The sequence below is a fragment of the Musa acuminata genome, chromosome BXJ2-9 (assembly GCF_036884655.1).
Source record: "Musa acuminata AAA Group cultivar baxijiao chromosome BXJ2-9, Cavendish_Baxijiao_AAA, whole genome shotgun sequence".
NCBI lineage: Eukaryota > Viridiplantae > Streptophyta > Magnoliopsida > Zingiberales > Musaceae > Musa > Musa acuminata.
The window spans coordinates 45,745,206-45,766,423 of NC_088346.1; the positions used below are offsets into that span (position 1 = coordinate 45,745,206).

The 21,218-nt window shown below is 38.7% G+C and overlaps 2 protein-coding genes across 3 annotated transcripts; both read right to left on the minus strand.

Annotated features, from left to right (window-relative positions):
• Positions 1–3,872: 3,872 nt before the first annotated feature.
• On the minus strand, positions 3,873–12,319 carry LOC135623629 (DEAD-box ATP-dependent RNA helicase 37-like). 2 transcript variants are annotated; one of them, XM_065126813.1, is made up of 7 exons: positions 12,169–12,319; positions 11,159–12,036; positions 10,952–11,035; positions 8,255–8,497; positions 7,231–7,398; positions 6,958–7,071; positions 3,873–4,756 (listed from the first exon to the last, which is right to left on the minus strand). In XM_065126813.1, the coding sequence occupies exons 2-7, from the start codon at positions 11,906–11,908 to the stop codon at positions 4,244–4,246; spliced, it is 1,872 nt and encodes a 623-aa protein (XP_064982885.1). In that variant the 5' UTR covers positions 11,909–12,036; positions 12,169–12,319; the 3' UTR covers positions 3,873–4,243. The 2 variants fall into 2 exon arrangements, with proteins under 2 accessions (XP_064982885.1, XP_064982886.1); XM_065126814.1 differs by having other exon boundaries at positions 11,159–12,002; positions 12,169–12,314.
• A 1,384-nt stretch (positions 12,320–13,703) lies between these two features.
• Positions 13,704–20,630, minus strand: LOC103998928 (carbon catabolite repressor protein 4 homolog 1). The gene is made up of 13 exons (XM_009420555.3): positions 20,397–20,630; positions 19,931–20,249; positions 18,483–19,239; positions 17,815–17,901; positions 17,644–17,727; positions 17,473–17,559; positions 17,299–17,385; positions 16,211–16,264; positions 16,022–16,113; positions 15,826–15,940; positions 15,599–15,749; positions 15,316–15,469; positions 13,704–13,903 (listed from the first exon to the last, which is right to left on the minus strand). The coding sequence occupies exons 2-12, from the start codon at positions 20,086–20,088 to the stop codon at positions 15,324–15,326; spliced, it is 1,818 nt and encodes a 605-aa protein (XP_009418830.2). The 5' UTR covers positions 20,089–20,249; positions 20,397–20,630; the 3' UTR covers positions 13,704–13,903; positions 15,316–15,323.
• Between the last annotated feature and the right edge of the window lie 588 nt (positions 20,631–21,218).

Consider the following 21,218-nt stretch of genomic DNA (forward strand, 5'->3'; position numbering starts at 1 on the left):
TGGGCATTTTCTACGTGAGAGACTCTTAACACATTGAGTCGAGAGAAACTGTAAGCTAATTCTGCACTTCGGTGAGGTACTTTGTCATGATCGCATCTCGAGCCTCGTAACTGTTAGAATCAAGAGCACTAAGAGAGGGGGGTGAATTAGTGCAACGGAAAACTTTCGACGATTTTAAATGACGTTTGTACGATAAAGACGATTTCGATAAGAAAGCCGATTCGAAAATCACTTTAACTTGTGATCAAGCGAGATGCAGTTAAAGTAAAGATATGGAGGTAGTTTGTAGTTAAGATAGAGAACAAAATGTAATTGCAAACTGAAATACGACGTTCGTACGATAAAAGCGATTTCGGTATGAAAGCCGATTCGAAAATTGCTTTAAGTTAGATTAGGCGAAGTGCAGTTAAAGTAAAGCTATGGAGGCAGTTTGCAGTTAAGATAGAGAATAGAAAGTAAATGCAAACCGAGATTTAGAGTGGTTCAGTCAATCTTGACCTACATCCACTTTTGGCTTCCTCCTCCTCCGATGAGGTCACCGACGTCCACTAGAGGCCTTCCTTCAATAGGCGAAGGCCAACCACCCTTTTACAGTTTCACTTCTTTTGACAGGCTTAGGAGACAACCCTTATAGAATTTTCTCTCCTCTCTTGAAAGATTATAACTTGGAAGAAAAGATGGAGGATAACTTTTAGCTTATACAACACTTTTGAGCTCTAAAAATCACATAGTAAGATTGGATTTTCGGTGCCCTTTCATTCCTGAAATGGTGGGGTATTCATAGGCCCCAAACAGATTTGAATTGAAGCTCAAAACTGTCATCTCCCGAAATTCCGGGGTCTGGCGGTACCACCGCCTAACAGAGCTCGGAGACTGAGCCCTTGGGCGGTGCCACCGCCTGGCAGAGCTCGGAGACCGAGCCCCTAGGCAGTGTCACTACCTGACAGGGGCGGTTCCATCGCTTGACAGAGCTCGGAGACCGAGCTCAAGCAGTGCCACCACTTGACCAGGGCGGTTCCACCGCCCAGGTTTCCTGGGAGGCTGAGCTCCTGGGCAGTGCCACCGCCGACCCAAGCGGTGCCACCGCCGGCCAGAAAATTTGGGTCCGAATGGGTTGATCCATTCAGCCCAAATTGGGTCTATCAAGGGCCCAATTGTCCCAAGATTAAGTTAATGGGATCACCTCCCATTTCTAACTTAATCATCATGCTAACTACAATATTTTTAAGACATTTACTACGGCTTGCTCCGGTGTGTCAATCGCTTCTTCCGGCGAACTTCCGACGATCATCCGACGAACCTTCGGCGATGCTCCTGCGGACTTCCAGCAAACTCCTGGACTTGCGATGATCTACTTGGCGAGTTTCGACGAGCTTCTTTGGCAAGCTCCTGGACTTCTCGGATTTGTTCCCGCAGAACCTCCGACGACCGTCCGGACTTCCGTCAAACTCTCAAACTCCCAACGTGATCATAGTCTTGACTCCGGTGCAACTCCTACTGCATGTCTTATTTTTATCGTAGTTAATCCTGTACACTTATCACAAAACTTCGATCGAGACAATTAATCCTAAGCAATTAATCAAGTTGTCCGGCATGTCATTGGTCCCTCGACGCTTCATCCGATTCTTCGGTGCATCGTCCTCTCTTGCGGCCTATTGCCCAATCATCCATTTGACTCCGCAACTCCAATATCCTTGGCACAATCTCCGCTCTTCTTGGCCCGATACCCGAATCCATGGCCCGAAGCTTTCTGTCGATACGTCGACCGATCCACCGGCCCAACGTCCAATGTTCCTTCGGCCCAACATGATTTTCCTGTTTTAATTGTTTCATCCTAATTGAAGCATCCTGCATCACTCAAAATACAGATTAAATCATAAACATATATCCAGTGGTTTCATCATCAAAATATGAGATTCAACAGTAGCTCCCCTTCACTTGGCTCACGACTAGTTATGAGTCACTAAACACCATTGAGTCTTAGACTTGAAGCTCTCGAGCGAGCTAGAGCCTTGTAATATACAGATTGTAGCTACTCTTGTCACATGTATCATCACTCATATGATTGGCTTGCACGACACTTGTAATATACAGATTGTAGCTACTCTTGTCTCAGTCGTTTGCATGTCTCCTCATGCTTGGCTGAGACTATTACCTTAACGGTAATATATTGATTGGCTCTCTAGGGTACCTTGAGTACTGTCGCTAGTGGCCTCTTTACTAACGACTACAAAAGACGAAAGAGCTTGAGTCTCATCATAAAGGCCTATATTATGAGTAACGAATAAGCATCTTGCATGCTTCGGATTTCATTGGTGAACCGAGCGACGAAGTTTGAGAGGGTTTCCTCCTCCCCTTGCCAAAATCCGAGAAGCATTACCGCCGATGGCCTTAAGCGAATATACCCAAGCAAGTGAAACTCAAACTCTCTTACAAGCTAAGCAAAAAAACTGATAGAGAGCAAATTCAGACAGGCATACCATTCTTGTGTTGAGCCTCGTAATGTGGTCGGGAAGGTGTGACATATTAGGGTGTTTGAAGTATTGTGCAATAACATTTGGGTGCAGAAAGCAGTGACGTGCTCCAATGGGTCAATACCACTATCAAAGGCCTCCAATGATGGAAAATGAAAGTTGGTCGGGATCGGCTCCTCTTAGATGTCTTGGTGAATGACGACCAACCTGATGTGGGGTTAATCAGCCCTTCCCCTTTAGATTGTTGGAATTCTCATAATATCTCTTCCAAACATTGGTCCATTTATTTATCCTCATAAAATCATCCGTTGAATTTACCGATTGAGTCTAGGATTTGGTGGAGTAGAGTTATGGTATGGCAGTCTATTGAACTCCACAGATGGGGAGTGGGTTGCTCCCTCGGTTGTGGTTCAATGGGCCAATGGCAATTGAGCTATTAATCGCGACGGCTATGGTTCAATGGGCCAATGACAATTGGCGTCACCTATTAGGTTTGCTGGGGCAAGAGTGTAGCGATGGCTTGTATCATGCTTGTTAGCGTCTACACCAATTGGGTGAGGTTAAAGAACACCTTAATAGGGATGAATAGGTGGCTTGGGGTCACCCCCGAGGATGAGAGGCCTGAGTCATTGAATAGATGCTAGTATCGTGTCGATATTTGCGTCGAGATGGATGCATTCACATGTGGAAAGGGTGGGTGCTATCCCTTTGAGTGAAAGTACTATAGGTTAAGGGCAAAGCCTCCTCTCTCAAATATTCTTTGAGACGGTTGGTAGGTAGACATTCTTATGACATCGGGCCTTCCTAGCGCCAAAATCATCATGAGGAAAAATATAATCCGGACTGGTATACATAAGATTGCCTGAGATACCTCTGAGGTGAAAACATCAAGCTCTCGAAGTATCGCCCGCACAAAAATCGAGATCGAGAGGTTTCCCGAGTCGATCCCTCCAATACGTAAGTTAGTAACCCTAAATTTTCAAGTGCAAACTAGTGATAAAAAAGATCAATCCCCACTTTTATTGGGTTAAGGATCTGTTTTTATACACTATCACTTGGATTCTACCTAACAATTGTATGTCGTAGTCAATGAAACGAAAAGTTGATAGTAAAACATAAAAACAGTAATATTTATCTTAACACCGATAATCCCCTGTAATTTTTCGTTCGCCCCGACAAATCGCCCGCTGCTTCGAACGTTTTTATCACTTGACAAAAGTTTTGAACAGCCTTCAAGACTCCCGCTGCAAAGAACGATTTACTACTGCTACTACTACTACATGTCAGGGAGACAGCATCACGTTATTCAGCAGCCTTCCCTCTTTCTCTTTTCCCTTTGGACATTTTATTAGATGTTCAGAAATTTACTACAATAACTCTAAAAAAAGACCAATCACAAAGAACCAAAAAGCCCTACCACCTCTTGTTCACTTCTCACTTCTTAAATCACTGGATACGATCATGTTCTGAAATGAAAGAAACAGCCCCAGATTACACCAATTAAGGAAGAAGAAAAAAACACTGAGAAAGAAACCCAAAATGGGCCGACAAAAATTTGACGGTCACCACCAACTCCTTAATATCAGAACGACGCAGACGTCCCCCTCCTGCAGTGGGGAACCAATTAGAAGATAGAATGTTGGACCAACAGAACACAAGAGAGATCATCCCCTAACTACATTAATCCTACACGTTGCAGAGACCTATTAAATCATATTCCTAAATAAGGGGAGGAACAATGTCAAGTTGTTTGGGAACCGTCAATGATCCTAATCCCAAGCACTTGTCACCCCAGCACTCCCGTAGCCACCACTCCCATAACCTGAAGACGCACCATATGATCCTCCTCCGTATCCACCGCCCCCGCTGTAGTAATCTCCTCCCCCGCCCCTGCTGAAGGCAGAATCTCTCCTGAAATCACGACCACCAAAGCGAGGCCCACCAGATCTCCGGTTTCTGCCACCGCCACCACCCCCGTGAGAACGAGCTGCAGCATAGCGGGAGAGCCACTGTGGCACCTCCTGGTTTGCTTCCTGCATAAGCTCAGACAACGACCTCGCCAGGGATGCATTGCTCTCATTGAAAAAAGCAGTCGCCAGACCTGAATTCCCAGCTCTGCCTGTCCTTCCAATACGGTGTACATAGTCATCAATATCATTGGGTAGGTCAAAATTGATGACATGTGCCACATGCGGAATATCTAACCCACGGGCTGCAACATCTGTTGCAACAAGAATAGGAGTTGCACCACTCTTGAAAGTTCGCAGAGCATGCTCTCTTTCCTGCAAATAAATAAATGACATGATATGTCAACAGAATGCTTTCTGAAACACAAAGCTAGCATGTTTTCTCAAGGGAACAACATGCCGTACATTTGCAGAAAAGCAATCAAATAAAACTCCATACGGAGAGCACTGTCGGCCATCCCATATGAGAGAACCGGTTCATGCCAATTGTCAGGTCTCATTTTTCGCACGTTTTAAGTTGGGCATCTTACAGACATGTCATAACAGCCATCAACCCACCACCATAGTTAACCAAATTAATGGCAGTATGACAACTGCAAGAGTAACAACAATGCATAATCTCCTCTCTTTTTTCAAGAAAGTAGTCGGCTTTAATTACTGAGGATAAGAACTACATAATGACCTTAGTTTTGTTCAGCAATATATAATGTCCTTTGTTTTGTTCAACAATACATAATGTCTTTGCCCTTAGTTTTGTTCACCATCAGTTTCAGACGTTAGGATATTCAATATGGATTTTTGCTGCATCATTGACCACTGTTAGAGATTTAGCTGGAGTTGCAAAATCAAAACTAAACAGAACTCAAAAGTGGGAATCTTCAATTTGGATTTCTTTTCATCATTGAACCAGTGTCAGATATTTATCTAGAATCTCAAAGTCCAAATATACACACATGATCACATGAGAACTAAGACAATGGTTGTCATAAGCATTAGTTCACAATAATTGTATGGGGATTGATTGACGAAGATAAAATCAGGATGAGCAGGAACAATCAGACTGCTTTGGTGGGAAAGTAATTAGACAAATATAGTTTATGAAAAAAATTCATAATGTTAATGCATAAAATAAATTTTGATATAAATAAAAAATCAAATGCAAATTTTTTTACCTATAGTCCCTAGTTGTTAATAAAACAAAGACAAAAGATAAAAGATTAAAATTTGCATAAGAGATAAAGAATGAAAAGTAGTAGAATATATCATTAAGAATAACTACAATGCTTTAATTACAAATCACAGAATAATTATTATACATGTGATGCGAAAGACCCAAAACCTATCAACATGCAGCTTCAAAGAGAATGATGAACCTTATAATTTCCTTAATGTTTCTCTAATCACAATGATGAACTTTCTTTGAAGATTATGCCTATGAGATTTAAGATAAATCATTAGTTCCATGGCATCTAATTAAAAGATAATGCCTTATAAGGCTAAAGACTTCTTGATCTTCCCCTTTCATCTTCCAGTGTTATTTCCGGTCTATCTTTCATGGCAGACAATGAATATTTAAACAATGATGACAAACAACAAATGCAACAAATGCAACGGTCTCAAGAGGGTGGAGAGGTTAATCATAAACTAAAATATTGGAGTTTTAAGTAATCATCATGTGCCTTTATATTATAAAAAATTATAAGACAATTGTTTAGGTTAGTCATGCACCATGAGTCCAAGCATTGGATGGTTAAGAAACAATAAACAGAAAATTTTGTGCATCTGAGAAACAAATGTTAAGATGAACGCATGAAATTAGAAAAGATATAAAAGTGTATCCGTGAACATGTAAGTGCAGCCACAATGGAAATAATGAGAGGAGTATTTTAAGATGATAGTTCATGTTCAAATGAAAACTACAGATGTTGTGATTAAATGAGGTGAGTTGATTGGTTTTTGTGGTGTGAGATAAAGCAAATCTCAAAAGACTAGAAATAATTAAAAACAGATTCAATGCTCTTGATATTTCTACAAATATTGTCATGTGCAAAGACCAATGGAAGGAAAAAATTATGTAGCCTAACCCCATATACTTATACTTAAGACATTAGAGCATGTTGTTCATATCAAATCTGTCTATATAGACCAAGAGGTAAATCCTTCCAGCTGATACTAGCAACAAATATGCTTATGCGTGAACATGCACTAGCTAACCATTGTCACCTTCATATTGAACAAGAAAGTTATGCCTGATAAATATAGTGTTGCCAAGAAAAAGTCAGTCATCCTTTTTTTCTAATACTAGAAGATAAAATTACAGGACAAAAAGGACGGATCATGTTCTTTAGTATTCAGCACAATACTACACACTGTCGAAAAACAGAAGGTCCAAGCAAGATGGGAAAAAGAAGATGCTTATGAAATCCTAGACATAAAAGAAAACAAGTTGGCAGAGTGCTTTGGAACTAACAATACAAAAAAACCATGATTATTCGAGTACTACTAAATTTACCAACCTGCTGACTCCTATCCCCATGAATAGTGGTTGCAGGAAACCCATTCATACACAGCCAGTGTTCCAATGAATCAGCTCCTCTTTTTGTCTCCACAAAGACCAAAGTTAAAGCTTGCTGCATAGTTTTAAAAAAAAATCAGTCACTTACAGAACCAACAGAACATCACCAATACAATGAGACACACTAGAAAATAGAAGTATATACACACTTTAAATTGACAGGACACAATGTTCAAGAACAACACAAAAACACAGTAAATAGGTTGAGCCTTACTTTTCCATGAGCACCACTATCTCTTTGGGCATGAAGAAGGTCCATAAGGTGGCTTCTTTTGTCTGAATCAAGTACAAACTCCACTCTCTGAACAATCAAATCAGTACTAGAACCAACTCTTCCAACAGCAAGAAAGATGTAACTATAAAGGAAGTCAGAAGCCAATCTCTGCATGATTTAACTTTAAATATCAACAATTGCTTAAAGTAAAATGCGGGAAAACCATATGAAAATACAGGCCAATAAGAAACAGATAAGCATGCCATTATAAAAATATTCAATATCTCAATAATTGATAAAAGGAGCAGCAAAAAACAAGATATATATATCAACAGAAAAGACATGAGAAGACTGAAAATAGCTTAGGTAAACAAACCAATGACCGATAAACAAAGAGACCAAAAACAAACCAATCAAATTAGTACTGAATCTTCAACAATTTCCAATCCCATTCATCAAGGAACTGTTTACATATATATTATTCTACTCAAAAAATTATCCTAGTATACCATCATTAATAATATTAACAGTTCTTGTGGAAAACAATAACTTATTCCTTTCTCCCTCAGCATTGTCCACAAAGCTAGTTACTAAACCATTATTCTGTTCTTTGAGCTTATATACAACTCATCTAACAATGACGACCACCATCAATACTTATATACAATATTCAACGCAGTATTTAAACCAGTGTAACACTTAATACACCACATATATAGAACCAAAACCATAATAACTATAATCAATAAATTTCTCTGAGAATAAGAGTTTGCAATTATGAAGAATCATGCAAGACATAGACAACGCAAGTAACAGATATCTGGAAAGGAAAATATAAAATCAAATCAAGAAAAAATACTTGGAAATATAAAAAAACACTCGCCAAACTTCAAAATAATCACCCAGTATAACAAGAAAGCAGTCATAATGACATGTAGAAGATTGCCACAATGTTTATAAAAGCATACTATGCACCACAATCAGTTATCGAACAAAAGGTCTTTCAACAATGAGGTTAACTAGCCTGTATCTCCTTTGGAAATGTTGCACTGAACAGCATAGTCTGCCTTTGGCCTCGTGAAGGCATGTCCATTTGTTCAACAATTCTTCGAATTTGTGGCTCAAAACCCATGTCAAGCATTCTGTCAGCCTCATCTAAGGCCAAGTATTTAATGTGTTGCAATGAAACTCTAGCTCTCTCAAGCATATCTACTAGACGACCAGGAGTTGCCACAAGAATGTCAACACCCCTTTCCAAGTCTCGCAACTGCAAATATGGATCATCAATAAAATAAGCATAACACTAGAAACAAGAGAGAGAATGACACAGAATAACAAATTCCAACATTTAATTCCCTTTGTTACTCTGCAATATTTGAATGTACTGAAACAAGGAAACTGACTTCAGAGATACAAGATAGTTGGATAAATAAGGTTTTAAGAATTGTCATCCAATAACATACATTAATGCACAATCATGGATGAGTTAAAGCTACATTTTGGCATGACACCAAAAAGAAAAAACATTATTTAATCCACAATTAACAACTTTTGGGAAGTTCCTTTCATCTTGTTCAATCAGATAATTATTCAAAAAATTAAGAATTAACAATCATAAAAATTAACAAGATAACATGAATAATAAAAAAAATCAGCCATTTGATTCTTCCTTCTACTTATTTCTCGTTCTTCTTACTGTCTTCTCCTTAATCTCTCCTATCCATTTTTCTTCTCAGTACGTTCATTTTTCTTCCTAATGTGAGTACTCAGGTCTCTAATTAAACCTAAAGCCTTCATTTATGTTGTTCAAAGCTTTCACATATAATTCTTCTGAACTTCTCCATTCAACTTCTCTTTACCTAATTTTATCCCTAAAACTTTCTTCCAATTTGTCCCAAACAAAAAAAAACCACTTATTAAAGTTCATCCATCCCTCTTACTTCTTTCTAGGTGGCTTTTCTGTTTCATATTCGATGACTTATATCTGGAGATTTGTTATTCTCCATTCAACTTCTCTTTACCTAATTTTATCCCTAAAACTTTCTTCCAATTTGTCTCAAACAAAAAAAAACCACTTATTAAAGTTCATCCATCCCTCTTACTTCTTTCTAGGTGGCTTTTCTGTTTCATATCCAATGACTTATATCTGTAGATTTGTTATTCTCCATTCAACTTCTTTATTTTACCCATTGCCAAGGGGCTTATAGGTCCCACTAAGGAACCTGTCTGGCGAACAAAAAGTCGAGCAATTACAAGGGGACTCATGGATACAAATAAGTTCTGCCTTGCTCAGATGGCTTCATTCAAATGATCACTACGATATACTACTCAATGACCAATTTGAAAAAATATACAGCCAACAACACTTTGTTAGAGACAATACCACAATGATCCGTTCCAGAAATAAAATGTCAACCACCAAACAGAGTTCTTGTTGATAGCACAAACATACTGCTTCTGCGCTAAGAATCTCATTCTGTCACGTTTAGACATAATATATGCAGTATATTTAGATGTTTCTTAATAACATATCTATAAGCCATAGTGCTACATTTCGCCTGGACCATTACAATGACCTGTCGGGTTGGCAGCATTAAGCATAGACATGCCTCGCAATACCATATATACTTAGATTTTAAAAGAAGTTCCAGGACACGTTCCAGCATGCCATGTGTTGAAACGCCAACACTTGTGAGATCCATACCAGTCTAGCCAAAAACCAGCATGGTTCGCATAGCTGAAAGCCTAAAACGTCGAACCATGCTATAAACGGATATACGAATATCTACATACAACAAACAAGTCAAGATTCAGAAGAAAAGGTCCAGCATCAACAGCTTGTCTCAAGCAAGTATCCACTCTCATCTTTCCAAAACAACTACCCGATGTATGCAGAAATGGAGGTTAACAGAGGAAAAAAAACAAAACAACAGCAAGCAAAGATCTATGTCTATTGCTAAATGATTGCTATAACCATGATTCACCCATGTTATCCAGTCAATAAGAGAGCTATACTACAGTAGTTTCACCAAATATAAGAAATTTATTTCATAATTAATATCATTTTGTTATGTGAAATTATTATACTTCGCAATGTTCAGACCAAAACTTCAGCTGTTTCTAGTGTCTTCAGAAATATTTCAACAAACAGACAAGCTTCTCCACTAAAGATCAGAATTTATAATTAACATAGTAGAGTCAAAGTTGTACTAACATGAGTTTATAAGATTGGCATTACAAGTATTTTTGTTCCTTGATACCAAAGAATGAAGGAATTTTATTTGTTCATACTCCAACTCCGACTACATCAACAGAAATGAAAGGATCATAACAAATTTCACAACTGAGTACATTTTCCTCTTTTTTCCCCTGCTAACTATCCCAGAACAAGAAAGCTTTTTGAGATTATAATTAGTGGTGATCCTCAAGTGCAGAATTTTGTCAATTTGATTAATTGGCCCAAAAGAATCAGTAAGTTATCCAAATTTCTTCTGAAATATCACATCCTAGTTTCTTTCACTCCCTCCAACAATGGCCTCAAGTATATGCATCTCAATTACAAAAATTTACATATAGGCAAAAACAGGATGAGCCACATGTTAATATACAATTAATAAAACCTGGGGATGATAATGATTAGATGTTGCAACAGAATGCCACAAGTTACATCCTGCTAAAATCAACTCAAAGTAAATCTTCACGAACAGAATGAAAAGCAAACCTGTTGATTAATTGGAGCACCACCATAGGCAACGACAACCCTGACACCAGTCTGGTAAGCAAACTTCCTAGCCTCTTCATGTATCTAAGTTACCAAAACAGAATCCAACAAAATAAAAGGTGAGGCAGATGAACAAGGAAAATAATACTCATAGAAAACAATATTCATTGTAAACTTACTGAAGAAAAACTAAATTATACAGCATACCTGAACAGAAAGCTCGCGGGTAGGTGATAAAATCAGTGCGAGTGGGTAAGAAGTCCTTGAGCCTCTTTGCCTTGGTCCAGGTGGTCCACTCATGATACCACTTATAATCGGAAAGCAGAAAGCTGCTGTCTTTCCCGACCCTGTCTGAGCACAGGCCATCAGGTCCCGCCCAGCAAGTGAAATTGGGATCGCATGTCGCTGGACCGGGGTTGGCTTCACATACTTGCACCGTCTAATGTTCTCATTCAGTGCATCGCCCAAATCAATCTCTGCAAATGTGTTCACCGGTGGGGGCACATTCTCGCCGCTCGTCTCAACAGGTATGTCCTCGTAGGCATCAAAGTTGATCCCAGAATTTTCTTGGCTACTGAACGTAGCTTCTGTGGTCTCATCATCGTTCGCAAAAGGATTCACCTCACGGTCCCTCCGGGAGTGCCAACCGCCCTGTCCACCTCTCCCACCACCAGAGATGGGGCGACCCACGTCACGGATGGGGCCACTGCCCCAGCGGCTTGCACCAGCTGGCGCGGCACCAGCAGGCGGCTGTCTAGCACCCGACGGACCATCAGCGAGGGTCGGCGCCAGAGGCTCAGAAGACGGCTGGCGGTTCCGTAGATGAGGAGGAACGTAGGCGGGGCGACCACCGCGGGAGGGGGCCGCCGCGACAGACGAAACGTTACTAGGAGAGGCACTGGTCGCGGCCGCCGAGATCTCGGCGTTCGCGACTGCATCAGCCCATGAAGATCGCATAACTCGAGAAGCAAATCCGAACCCTTTCCAACCCAAACCTTCAAGAAAGGAACAGATGGACGCAGCAATCGACCCGCGCGCTCAAGATTACACCCTTGCGCCACAAAACAAGCCGCAAGATCAAATCACTTCCTCGGGAAAGAACACCAAATCGAAACCAGAAAACGAATCAGGAAAAAGAATCAAGAAAAGAAGGCAGGCCAAGCATTGATCGGAGAGAGGGAAGGAATCAGAAGAGAGAGCTTAACAGCGAAGGGTACCTGATGAGAACCAGTTGAAACCCTAGGACGGATGGAGTCGTCGTCGGAAAGAGAGGAAGAATCGAAATAGATGGAGGAAAGAACCGGAAACCCTAGAAAGAGAGAAATATCTCCGATTGCCCCCCTTTTTGTTCCTTTAAATATATTAATTAAGCATTTATAGAGAACTAAACATGTCTTAGAATGATTTCTTGGAAATTTATTTTAATATAGCTATACAAAGTTTATTTTTGACGAGGACAAAATTCATGACTACAAATCCGCATGGGACCCGCCCCTAACGGGACAGACAATAAATGGGATTTCCATCTATCAATATATGGGTATATATATGGGTCAATTGAACCTTTAGACTGGGTTGAATCTTGATTAAATTAATTATAAATTACTTGATTTTAATTAAATTAAATTAAATAATATCTCAATTATTATTATTATTTATTGATTTTAATATTATTAATTAGTTTTGATAATATTTTTATTTTTTAAAAAAATATTCGATCAAATCTCAATAGCTATATTTGTATCAAAACCAAAAGCATTGGAATAATTCATTCAGAAAAGCTCTCACTTGCATCACGTTTTTTCCGTAAATGAAGAAATATTTTCTTCTTGACTTTTAAAATTTATTGTACTATCGATATTAAATTAAATCAAATCAAATTTGAATTGGCTTAAACCAATTCAAATGAATCGGTTCAGAAAGTTTTGATTAGAATACAATTACTCCAATCTCCTGCAAACAAATGTCTTATGCCATGTACCAGAAAGTGGCGTGGGGTGAGAAGGACGCAGCTTTCAGCAGGGAACAACAAGTCATGGCAGAAGAAGCAGGGAAAGCATGCAGAATCAACGGCCAAAAGCTCAGAGATCACAAGGAAATAGGAACCCTATTCTAATCTGCTACCTTCTGTTAATTACGCAGTCTTGTATTAACCATGATTAAGACATACTTTACCAGGATAAATATGTTAAAGGAACCCTTCAAGAATTGTGCTCAATAAAGAATAGCAATATCATTGATTAGCATGGACTACAAAGGCATGGCCTCAAAATGAAACCACATTCAAATCAAAGGCATGACTTTCTTGCTGCGAGTCAACCAATTTGATTGAACTGCTGTGACAAGATTATTTCAGTACACATTTTGTTTGGAACACTGATTTAAAAGCAATGCTGTAGACACCCAAAAAAATGACACCCTAATCAACATTAAATGTGGGAATGATCAAGGGGAAATGATTCCTATATAAAGCAACCAGGTAAACAAGATTAAGAGAGATGAAGACGACGTTTGACATGAAAAACTAATATTGGCAATGTCTACTTTCAGAATGGCTCTATGAAGGACCTCAATCTACAGCAAGTAGATGAGTTGGGACACTGTTGCTCTGCCATGTGGACTGTATGAGTTAATAGCACCAGAAAGGTTTCCTATAACTGTTAGGAATACAGATTGCTGCAGACATACTGATCAAGTCAAATGGGTAGAGAGAGAGAGAGAGAGATTTTACTTGGATCATATAGCCTAAGAGTTGAACAAAAAGGAACATATTTTGCATAATTGCCTATGAGAAAGTACAATGATACATATAACTGATGACCCGTGAGGGATACATGATGAAAAGAGCAGTGGAAACAATATCTACCTCCTTCGAGAAACTGATCTGGTGAACCCTTCTCGAACAACCGACTCTTTTGTTTAATACAACACAAACACATCAGGCCAAAGGACCTGCAAAGCCATAGAAGAGAGCAGTCAAGTACAAGGAAGGGGTACTGCATGATCCCAAGTAATATAACTTCTTAAACAAACAGCATCAACCGCATTCTCCAAAAAATAAAGTTCCAATAAGTGGGCAAATTAAGCATCAACATCGCCAAAGAAGGTACATCATTGGATCGATGGGCAACAATAACCAAATGCAAGATTCCAAAACCTCTGAAGCCATAACAAGAATGAACATTCACTCACGATAAACAAGAGTCAGGGAACAACTCCATAGCATGCCTTGGGGCAAATCATTGATGGAAGGATAGTGGAGTTAATAGCAAAAAATCATATCAGGGAACTGACAGGATAACCACAGAAGGAAAAAAGAGATATAGACAAAAGATAACCATATACCGGTACACTGAAAACAAACCATGGTTAGAAACAATCACACTGAATTAGCAGAAACAAAGGTATAAATTTCATCTATGAAAAAATTCATATCAGGCAACTGACAGGATAACCACAGAGAAGGAAAAAAAGATATAGACAAAAGATAACCATATACCGGTACACTGAAAACAAACCATGGTGAGAAACAATCACACTGAATTAACAGAAACAAAGATATAAATTTCATCTATGAATACACATTCACAGAAGTTCTATGCTATGAGATTCTGATGGAATTCTATATTTCACAATCTTGATCACAACATGACATCATGATTAACAACACCTTTTTCTGACAATTTTTACCATAGTTCCAAAACCTAATACCATGTTATATCATATACCATACATTTGCCACATGCTAAATGACTAGTCATCTATTAACAAGGCATGGAAGACCATGTCATACTTTGATGAGTCATGACAACGTTGTTTCCCCACGCATTTAATACCTCAAATTGTAATTGCAAATGCAACTTACAGATGCAATCAGAATGAAAACCGGGAAAATCTAATTAGGTTGAGATCAATCCACATCTGATCTAACCCTCAAGCAAGATCTGATCAGATCCAAAATTTTAATGGATTGGTTTACAGTTGTTTCGAATCCAACATACATATTTGGATCTCCAACTCAATCTAGAGAGGAAGAAAACTGGAGACAGTAAGTTGTCAAATTCAATGGCAGCATTGGCTACAAGCAGCAGAGAGAAAGGGAGGGGAGTAGAGCAGCCAAAGTGATGGGAAGAGAATTGTATATGACACTGATGGCAGCAAAAAGAGGGCAAGAATGATAAAGAGGGAGCTGTACATACAGTTATTGGTAGAACAATTAGTTATTGGAACATCCCAGTATACGTTCATTCCATCTAATATCTGGTACACACAGGATTTGCTACAGTACATAAGCTAAACATTTTAATGGGTTATAATTGGAAATAACAAAAAGGCTACCAAAAAATAAAATATTTTCTACTTACTACTTGTTTCAGCGTCTAATTCTAGGCTTGCACCGAAATTCTGCTAGAAGTGCTATATGATCAGATGACCATTCAGGAGAAGGGATTGCAGTGTTCTTGCGCAGGTTCTCCTCGTCTAAGAGCTCCAACAGAGATTCTACCGAAAGTGAGTCCGCTAAAGAAAAAAGCAAGATGTCTTTAAGACAATATGCATAAGATATTCTGAAAAACCTTTAAACACCAAAACAGAAATCAAGAAAAGCATTTACAGTATACATTCAATTTACTAGAAAAGCATGTACACCTGTGTAAAATATGTAATCAACAGTGCCAATAAAATCCCTGGTGCAATTTGTAAACAAAGGTTCATGTGTTGAGGCATCCATTCTCCTCCTCTGCTGCTCTAGTCCAGGACTGACTCCAACCATTCTTGCAAATGATGAGTATGCACTGACCTGTGTGCATGTGCATATATGTTAACACCAAGAAAAGCTTAATTGTAAACACAAAGAGAAGTAAATAAAAAATTACCAATGGAAGCTGGTGAGTTATCTTGCTTGTAGGGCGCAGAATCCCCAAGGGATCTACAGCCAAATCTAGATGCAGTGGTTCAACTTTGCCATTTGCAAGAAGCGCATGAGAGGCACTACATTCATAACACTCATTTATATACTATGATTTCCTCTGTTTATGTAAATAGTGAAACTGACTAGAAAAAAGTGTAGACCTTCCTGGTACAGCGTTAAAATCTCCACAAACCAGCATCGGAATATCTGCACTAACAGCAATTTTCTCCAATCCTTTTAAAAGAGTATGAACCTGAAAGTAACGAATCGGCAAGAACATAATAATGATTTGAAAGAAAAACAAATGTAGCAATACTTACACAAAATATAGAGCAGGATAGAACAAATACCTGCCAAAGCTTAACATCCTTATGTTCATGATGGACACTTACGTGCGTGTTTGCCTGCATGGATGGTTAAAAACAAATGATTAAGAAAGTTACAAAACCTTACATTAGTAGCAAGAATAACAAATTATATATGTATTTATGCAGAAAATTTTAGCCAATGACTTCAACAGAGCACACACTTTCCTAACATGTTGGAAAACAAAAGCAAGTAAAAGAAGAACAAAATATTCTATTGTTGGCTTGGTGCACAAAAGATAAGAGCCTAAAGGAAAGCTCCAATAGCAACCAATTAAAATGATTCATCCACCAAATCAAAATGTAACACCATGCTTCATACTGATATCTATTTTCCCAACAAACTAAATATGATCTAAAACAAAATCTCATATTTGTCGAAGAATTCTCTATCATACTTTCAACTGCCAATGATCTAACTCTCCCCAATTTTATTTGTGAAGATTACTTGCAACAATAAAGAGCAGCATTTGCCTTGATCAGAAAAAACCATCCAATTGTTGAAAGAAAAATATTTTTGATGCCTCTGAGAGGATATTATCATGATCATTGTAGTTGAAACACAATTCAAATTGCACCAAATTCTTCCAAACAAAAAGTTAAGGCACATCTCAAAAATATTCTGTACAGAAATTCGAAAATTCCATAGAAAATGTCTTTCCTAGAGAAATCTCTTTCATGATTTGTTTTAGAGGTAACAACACATACACATAGAGACACACAAACATATATGAACAATTCCTCTTCAGACTTCTAGGAAAAGGTAATATTCAAGTTTTCAGGAACTTTATCTGGACAATGAAAGAAGTTTAATAAATCCTTTACCAGCTGTCTTTTTCCATAAAAAAAATCCCTAGAACCAAGCTTAACCATAAAGAACTTCAATTAGAAAGATGTAAAATATGATATAAAAGAGTTCGTCTTAAAAGCTTGACCAATTTATGGTTCATATGTACCTTAAAATCTTAACATTTTAAGCACATAACAAAACATATTCATAAGCCAAATAGATAGTAACTGTTATACAGTATGTAACTTTAGAAGGAAAAAAAAACAATATATTAAAAAATCACCACACAAATTAGCTGCCTCTTTCCAGAATTGTCAGTGCCATGGTTACTAAATTTTGCTTCCAGAACCACAATGAGGGCAATATTATCCTACAGATAAATAAACATCAATAAGAATGAGGGACAAGTAGCAACTATTAAAAATGTTAAGAAAACTATATTTGAAGGGCCAACTACCTTTATTAAACGACTCAAAGCAACTTTCTTCTGACCAGCTGTCATTGCAACATCTGTTACAGATTGTGCAGCCTTGTTGAATTCAACCTGCAAACAGACACTAAGTCAATCCTACATTGCATTAGATAACATCAATCAGCACACAGGAAATAAATTGCAAGGTGCAGCTACCTCATATTTTTTTACATGTGAAAATCTGTCCCTGCGGAAAAATGTAGCACAACCATCAACAGCATTTGAGTTGCCACCATAAACCTGAACCCCAACAATTACATTACCATGTGTAGGAGACAAAGTGATAGAACATGAAAATAATCGAGACAATTCAAAATGAAAGTAAACCTCTGAAGTTTTTTTCTTGTAAAGTGCTTGATATCCATGTTTATCAAGTTCCGGGGCAAAGAATTCTTCAAAATGGTCATTCTGGACCTGTAAAATATGTTAATTGCTAATAGTTAGTTTTCCTTACAGTAAAATCTAGTGATATTACAAAACTAAGAAACAAAATATTTCTTGTAGGATTATATATGAGGCGCATCAGAATACAGAGATTTACTCCATTGCCAACATTAACATGTTCATATACATTGCTGCAAAATGCAGGCAAGCAACAGGTACTGATATAGTTCATAGCAAAATCAATCAACAAGAAGCTCCATGAAGAAAAAGGATATAGGTACAGGGAAAAAATTTCTTTAATTACCTAGGTTCATATCTGATGTGTAAAATTGCCCATAAACAAAAAAATAATAATTCTTTGTTTTTTCTTTAATTGATTTCATATATACCTCGTTATTTAACAAATAAGATTATGTAAAATAACATTACACATATCCTATTAATAACTATCATAAGGGCATGTTGTTGGTCATATTTAGCTAAAAATTATAGGAATTCCAGGCAATAAGATTGCAAATAGACCAGAAAGATCAAAGAAAAGCTAAAATTTTCACTTAAGAGGATATTTAATATTTTTCTACAACACAAAAAATCAAATTTGGAATATGTACCTCTTGAAGACAAAGTATATCAGCATGGTAGCCAATTATTTCCCGCAACAAGTTTTGCCTGCGGTAGGGCCATGAAAGGGCCCAAGTTGGGCAGTAGCTATACGCCTCGCTTGTGGCATAGGCATCAGAGAGAATGTTGTATGAAAGAACTGAGAAAGTCCCAGAAGATGTTCGCCCATCTAGATCCAATTGCCCCAAGAGGTCACCATTCACTGGAACCATGTGACGTGGAGTCGGAGAAGGTGCTGGAATTACACGGGATGTCAAAACAGTATTTACATTTCCAACAGGTATTCTTGTCTCCACATCTACAGCTACACATTCAAACTTAAGAACATGGTTAATATCATCAGCTGTTGGTGTGTACGTCCTAGAACGAGCAACTTCAGACCAAGCTTCCCCACTTTTATCAGCAACAGTTGTAGGATATACAGAAATTGGACCATTATTAAGGCCTGGACTCTGAAGTAAATTGGGTGCAATACCACAGAGCCCTGAGTTAAAACTTCCAGATCCACTACTATTAAAACGTCCAAAGACCTCTTCCTCATCAGTTCCATTTTCACTTGCTGCTTTCTTTGCTCGTTCATGCAACGAACGATGATGCTGCCAAGCATCAGAGAAGCACCTTGGTGTACAATGGTAACTCTTGGCGATGGGCACTTTCTCCTTAAGGCAGACCAAACACTGCAGAGTTGCTTGCTCAGTCGGATGCACACTGCATACAGCAACTTTTTGGTCACCCAGATTTCGGTACCTGCAGGAACCCAAAAAGGTGTAAGGAAGACTGAAAAATATGTTCATACAAAAGCAGAGAGCGCAGACCACTAAACAATTAACTTCTCTTAACAAAAATGTTTCACGTTCTCATAAGATCAATCGAAGGTAATGTTAAGGATCAAATATGAGCTTCCTGACAACAAGCCACACGAATTCATTTGAAACAGCATGCAACATCACAACCAACAATCCTGGAATGAGAAGACCACACAAAGAAAAATTATGCCAAAAAGCTTATCAATTTTAGTGCCTCATAAGGCCCCTTTTCCTCTATAAGTACCTTAGGTAATCATCAAGTCCCTCTAATATAATTGAGCTGGATAACTCAGCAAATGAGGTGAACAACTGTCAGTTCAGGTATCTATATGGAACTATGGTATCCAACTAGAGAACACTTCATCTGGTAGGAAACCTGCCACTGAGAAAATTATGCAGCACCAACGAAGGTGCAGTGATTTTATATCTAAAAATCTATGCAAAATATCATCCTAATACATATAATTGGAAAAAAAAAAAAAAAAAACAAAATAAGGAAGAAAATATGGAAATGAAGTGCCACTAATAACAAACGAGAAGACAGAAACCTGATATTGAAGTAAAATCGATCCTTGGAGAAAGAAAGACGATCAGGAGACAAATCAAAGGAAGTACACGACGCGACAACTCACCACTTATATCTCATGCAGTAGCCATTGAGCGGGGCAGACTCGGGGACGTCGTCGTTTGAGATGGAGCCATCGGGCCAGCGCAAGAGAACATAGGGCGTGATCTCGCAGCCAACGACGGGTATCTCCGACGGCAGATGAACCCGCAGCACGGTCAGCATGCTTCCCCGCCCTCCAATTCCACCCTCCCAAGTCCAAGCCCTAGCCCCAAAGCCTCCTTTACCACCAACCCCGATCCCGCAAGCGCGGCGCTGATTCCAGACAGGCGGCGGCGGCGGGGACCCGCCATCACCCGGTCCTGGGTTTCGCCAGCGTTGACCACCTGAAATCCACCACCCACCAATCAGGAAGTGGCTCCAAGGCGCGCAATCGAACAAAGAGAGGGAACAAAAACACGAAAAAGGAGCTCATTTCGACGAATCTTAGAAGAAGCAGGCGCCAGGGGAATCGTTGTCCAAAAAAATCGTACCTTTAGGTCGGTCCTCGGCTGGAAATCGTTGGCAAAGGGGGGCCGAGGAGAAGCTGGACGGGAGGAGATTGGGGCGACTGGGGAGCGAGGTGTAAGAGAGCAGAGGGGATTGGAGATTAGGGTTTTAAGGGCGAGGAGGAGAACGAAGACGGGCCTGGTTGAGTCGAGACAGTGCGCCTCTATGTGAGATGGATTGCTGTGTGTGTGCGTGAGAGAGAGAGAGAGAGAGAGAGAGAGAGATGGCATCGTTGAGGAGTATTTAAAGATCGATGATTGCGATTTATTGTGGATATTTTGTGTCGTAATGACTTCCGTCTGTGAAGGGAAACGAAAGGGAAAAAATAAAAATAAAAAATCCTCGATATATATATTCCTCCCAAATTAATGATTTTATATCTGTCTAAACCTAAAAAATATATATAAATGCCAATAGTTATTCCTCATCAAATTGGTCATTATCAAACATCATATTTGGACAAATTTTATGAAAAAAACTTAAGTTTTGTTTCATAATTTTTATTTTTATTTTATTCATGTATAGTGTCTTTATTTTCTAAGAAAGCATATTATTAATGGCTCCATTGTCGTTCTTCTACCACACTCTCACCACACACTCCAGTATGTCTTCTACGCCTTTGCCACCTGACTTGATCTCCTTCCTCTTGTTTTCTTCTTTGCACAGTAATATTATCTTGTTTACCCCTATAACCTCTGTTATCATTCTCTATAGATTTACTTAAGTCAATGGAAACTCCTTCCTCTATTCCGGATGGACATTATTAATCATTGTCTCTACTCGAGACATCGACAAAGAAGCTCCTC

What these genes read in the sequence shown, in the direction of transcription:
- LOC135623629 (XM_065126813.1), bottom strand. Translation starts at nt 11,908, where the DNA reads ATGCGATCTTCATGGGCTGATGCAGTCGCGAACGCCGAGATCTCGGCG. An exon ending in CCCGCGAGCTTTCTGTTCAG is followed by an intron (nt 11,036 to 11,158) that starts GTATGCTGTATA and finishes TTGGTAACTTAG; the next exon opens with ATACATGAAGAGGCTAGGAA. An exon ending in GTGCTCCAATTAATCAACAG is followed by an intron (nt 8,498 to 10,951) that starts GTTTGCTTTTCA and finishes CCATATTTGCAG; the next exon opens with TTGCGAGACTTGGAAAGGGG.
- LOC103998928 (XM_009420555.3), bottom strand. Translation starts at nt 20,088, where the DNA reads ATGCTGACCGTGCTGCGGGTTCATCTGCCGTCGGAGATACCCGTCGTT. An exon ending in TTTAACGCTGTACCAGGAAG is followed by an intron (nt 15,941 to 16,021) that starts GTCTACACTTTT and finishes TTATGAATGTAG; the next exon opens with TGCCTCTCATGCGCTTCTTG. An exon ending in TGATTACATATTTTACACAG is followed by an intron (nt 15,470 to 15,598) that starts GTGTACATGCTT and finishes TTTTTTCTTTAG; the next exon opens with CGGACTCACTTTCGGTAGAA.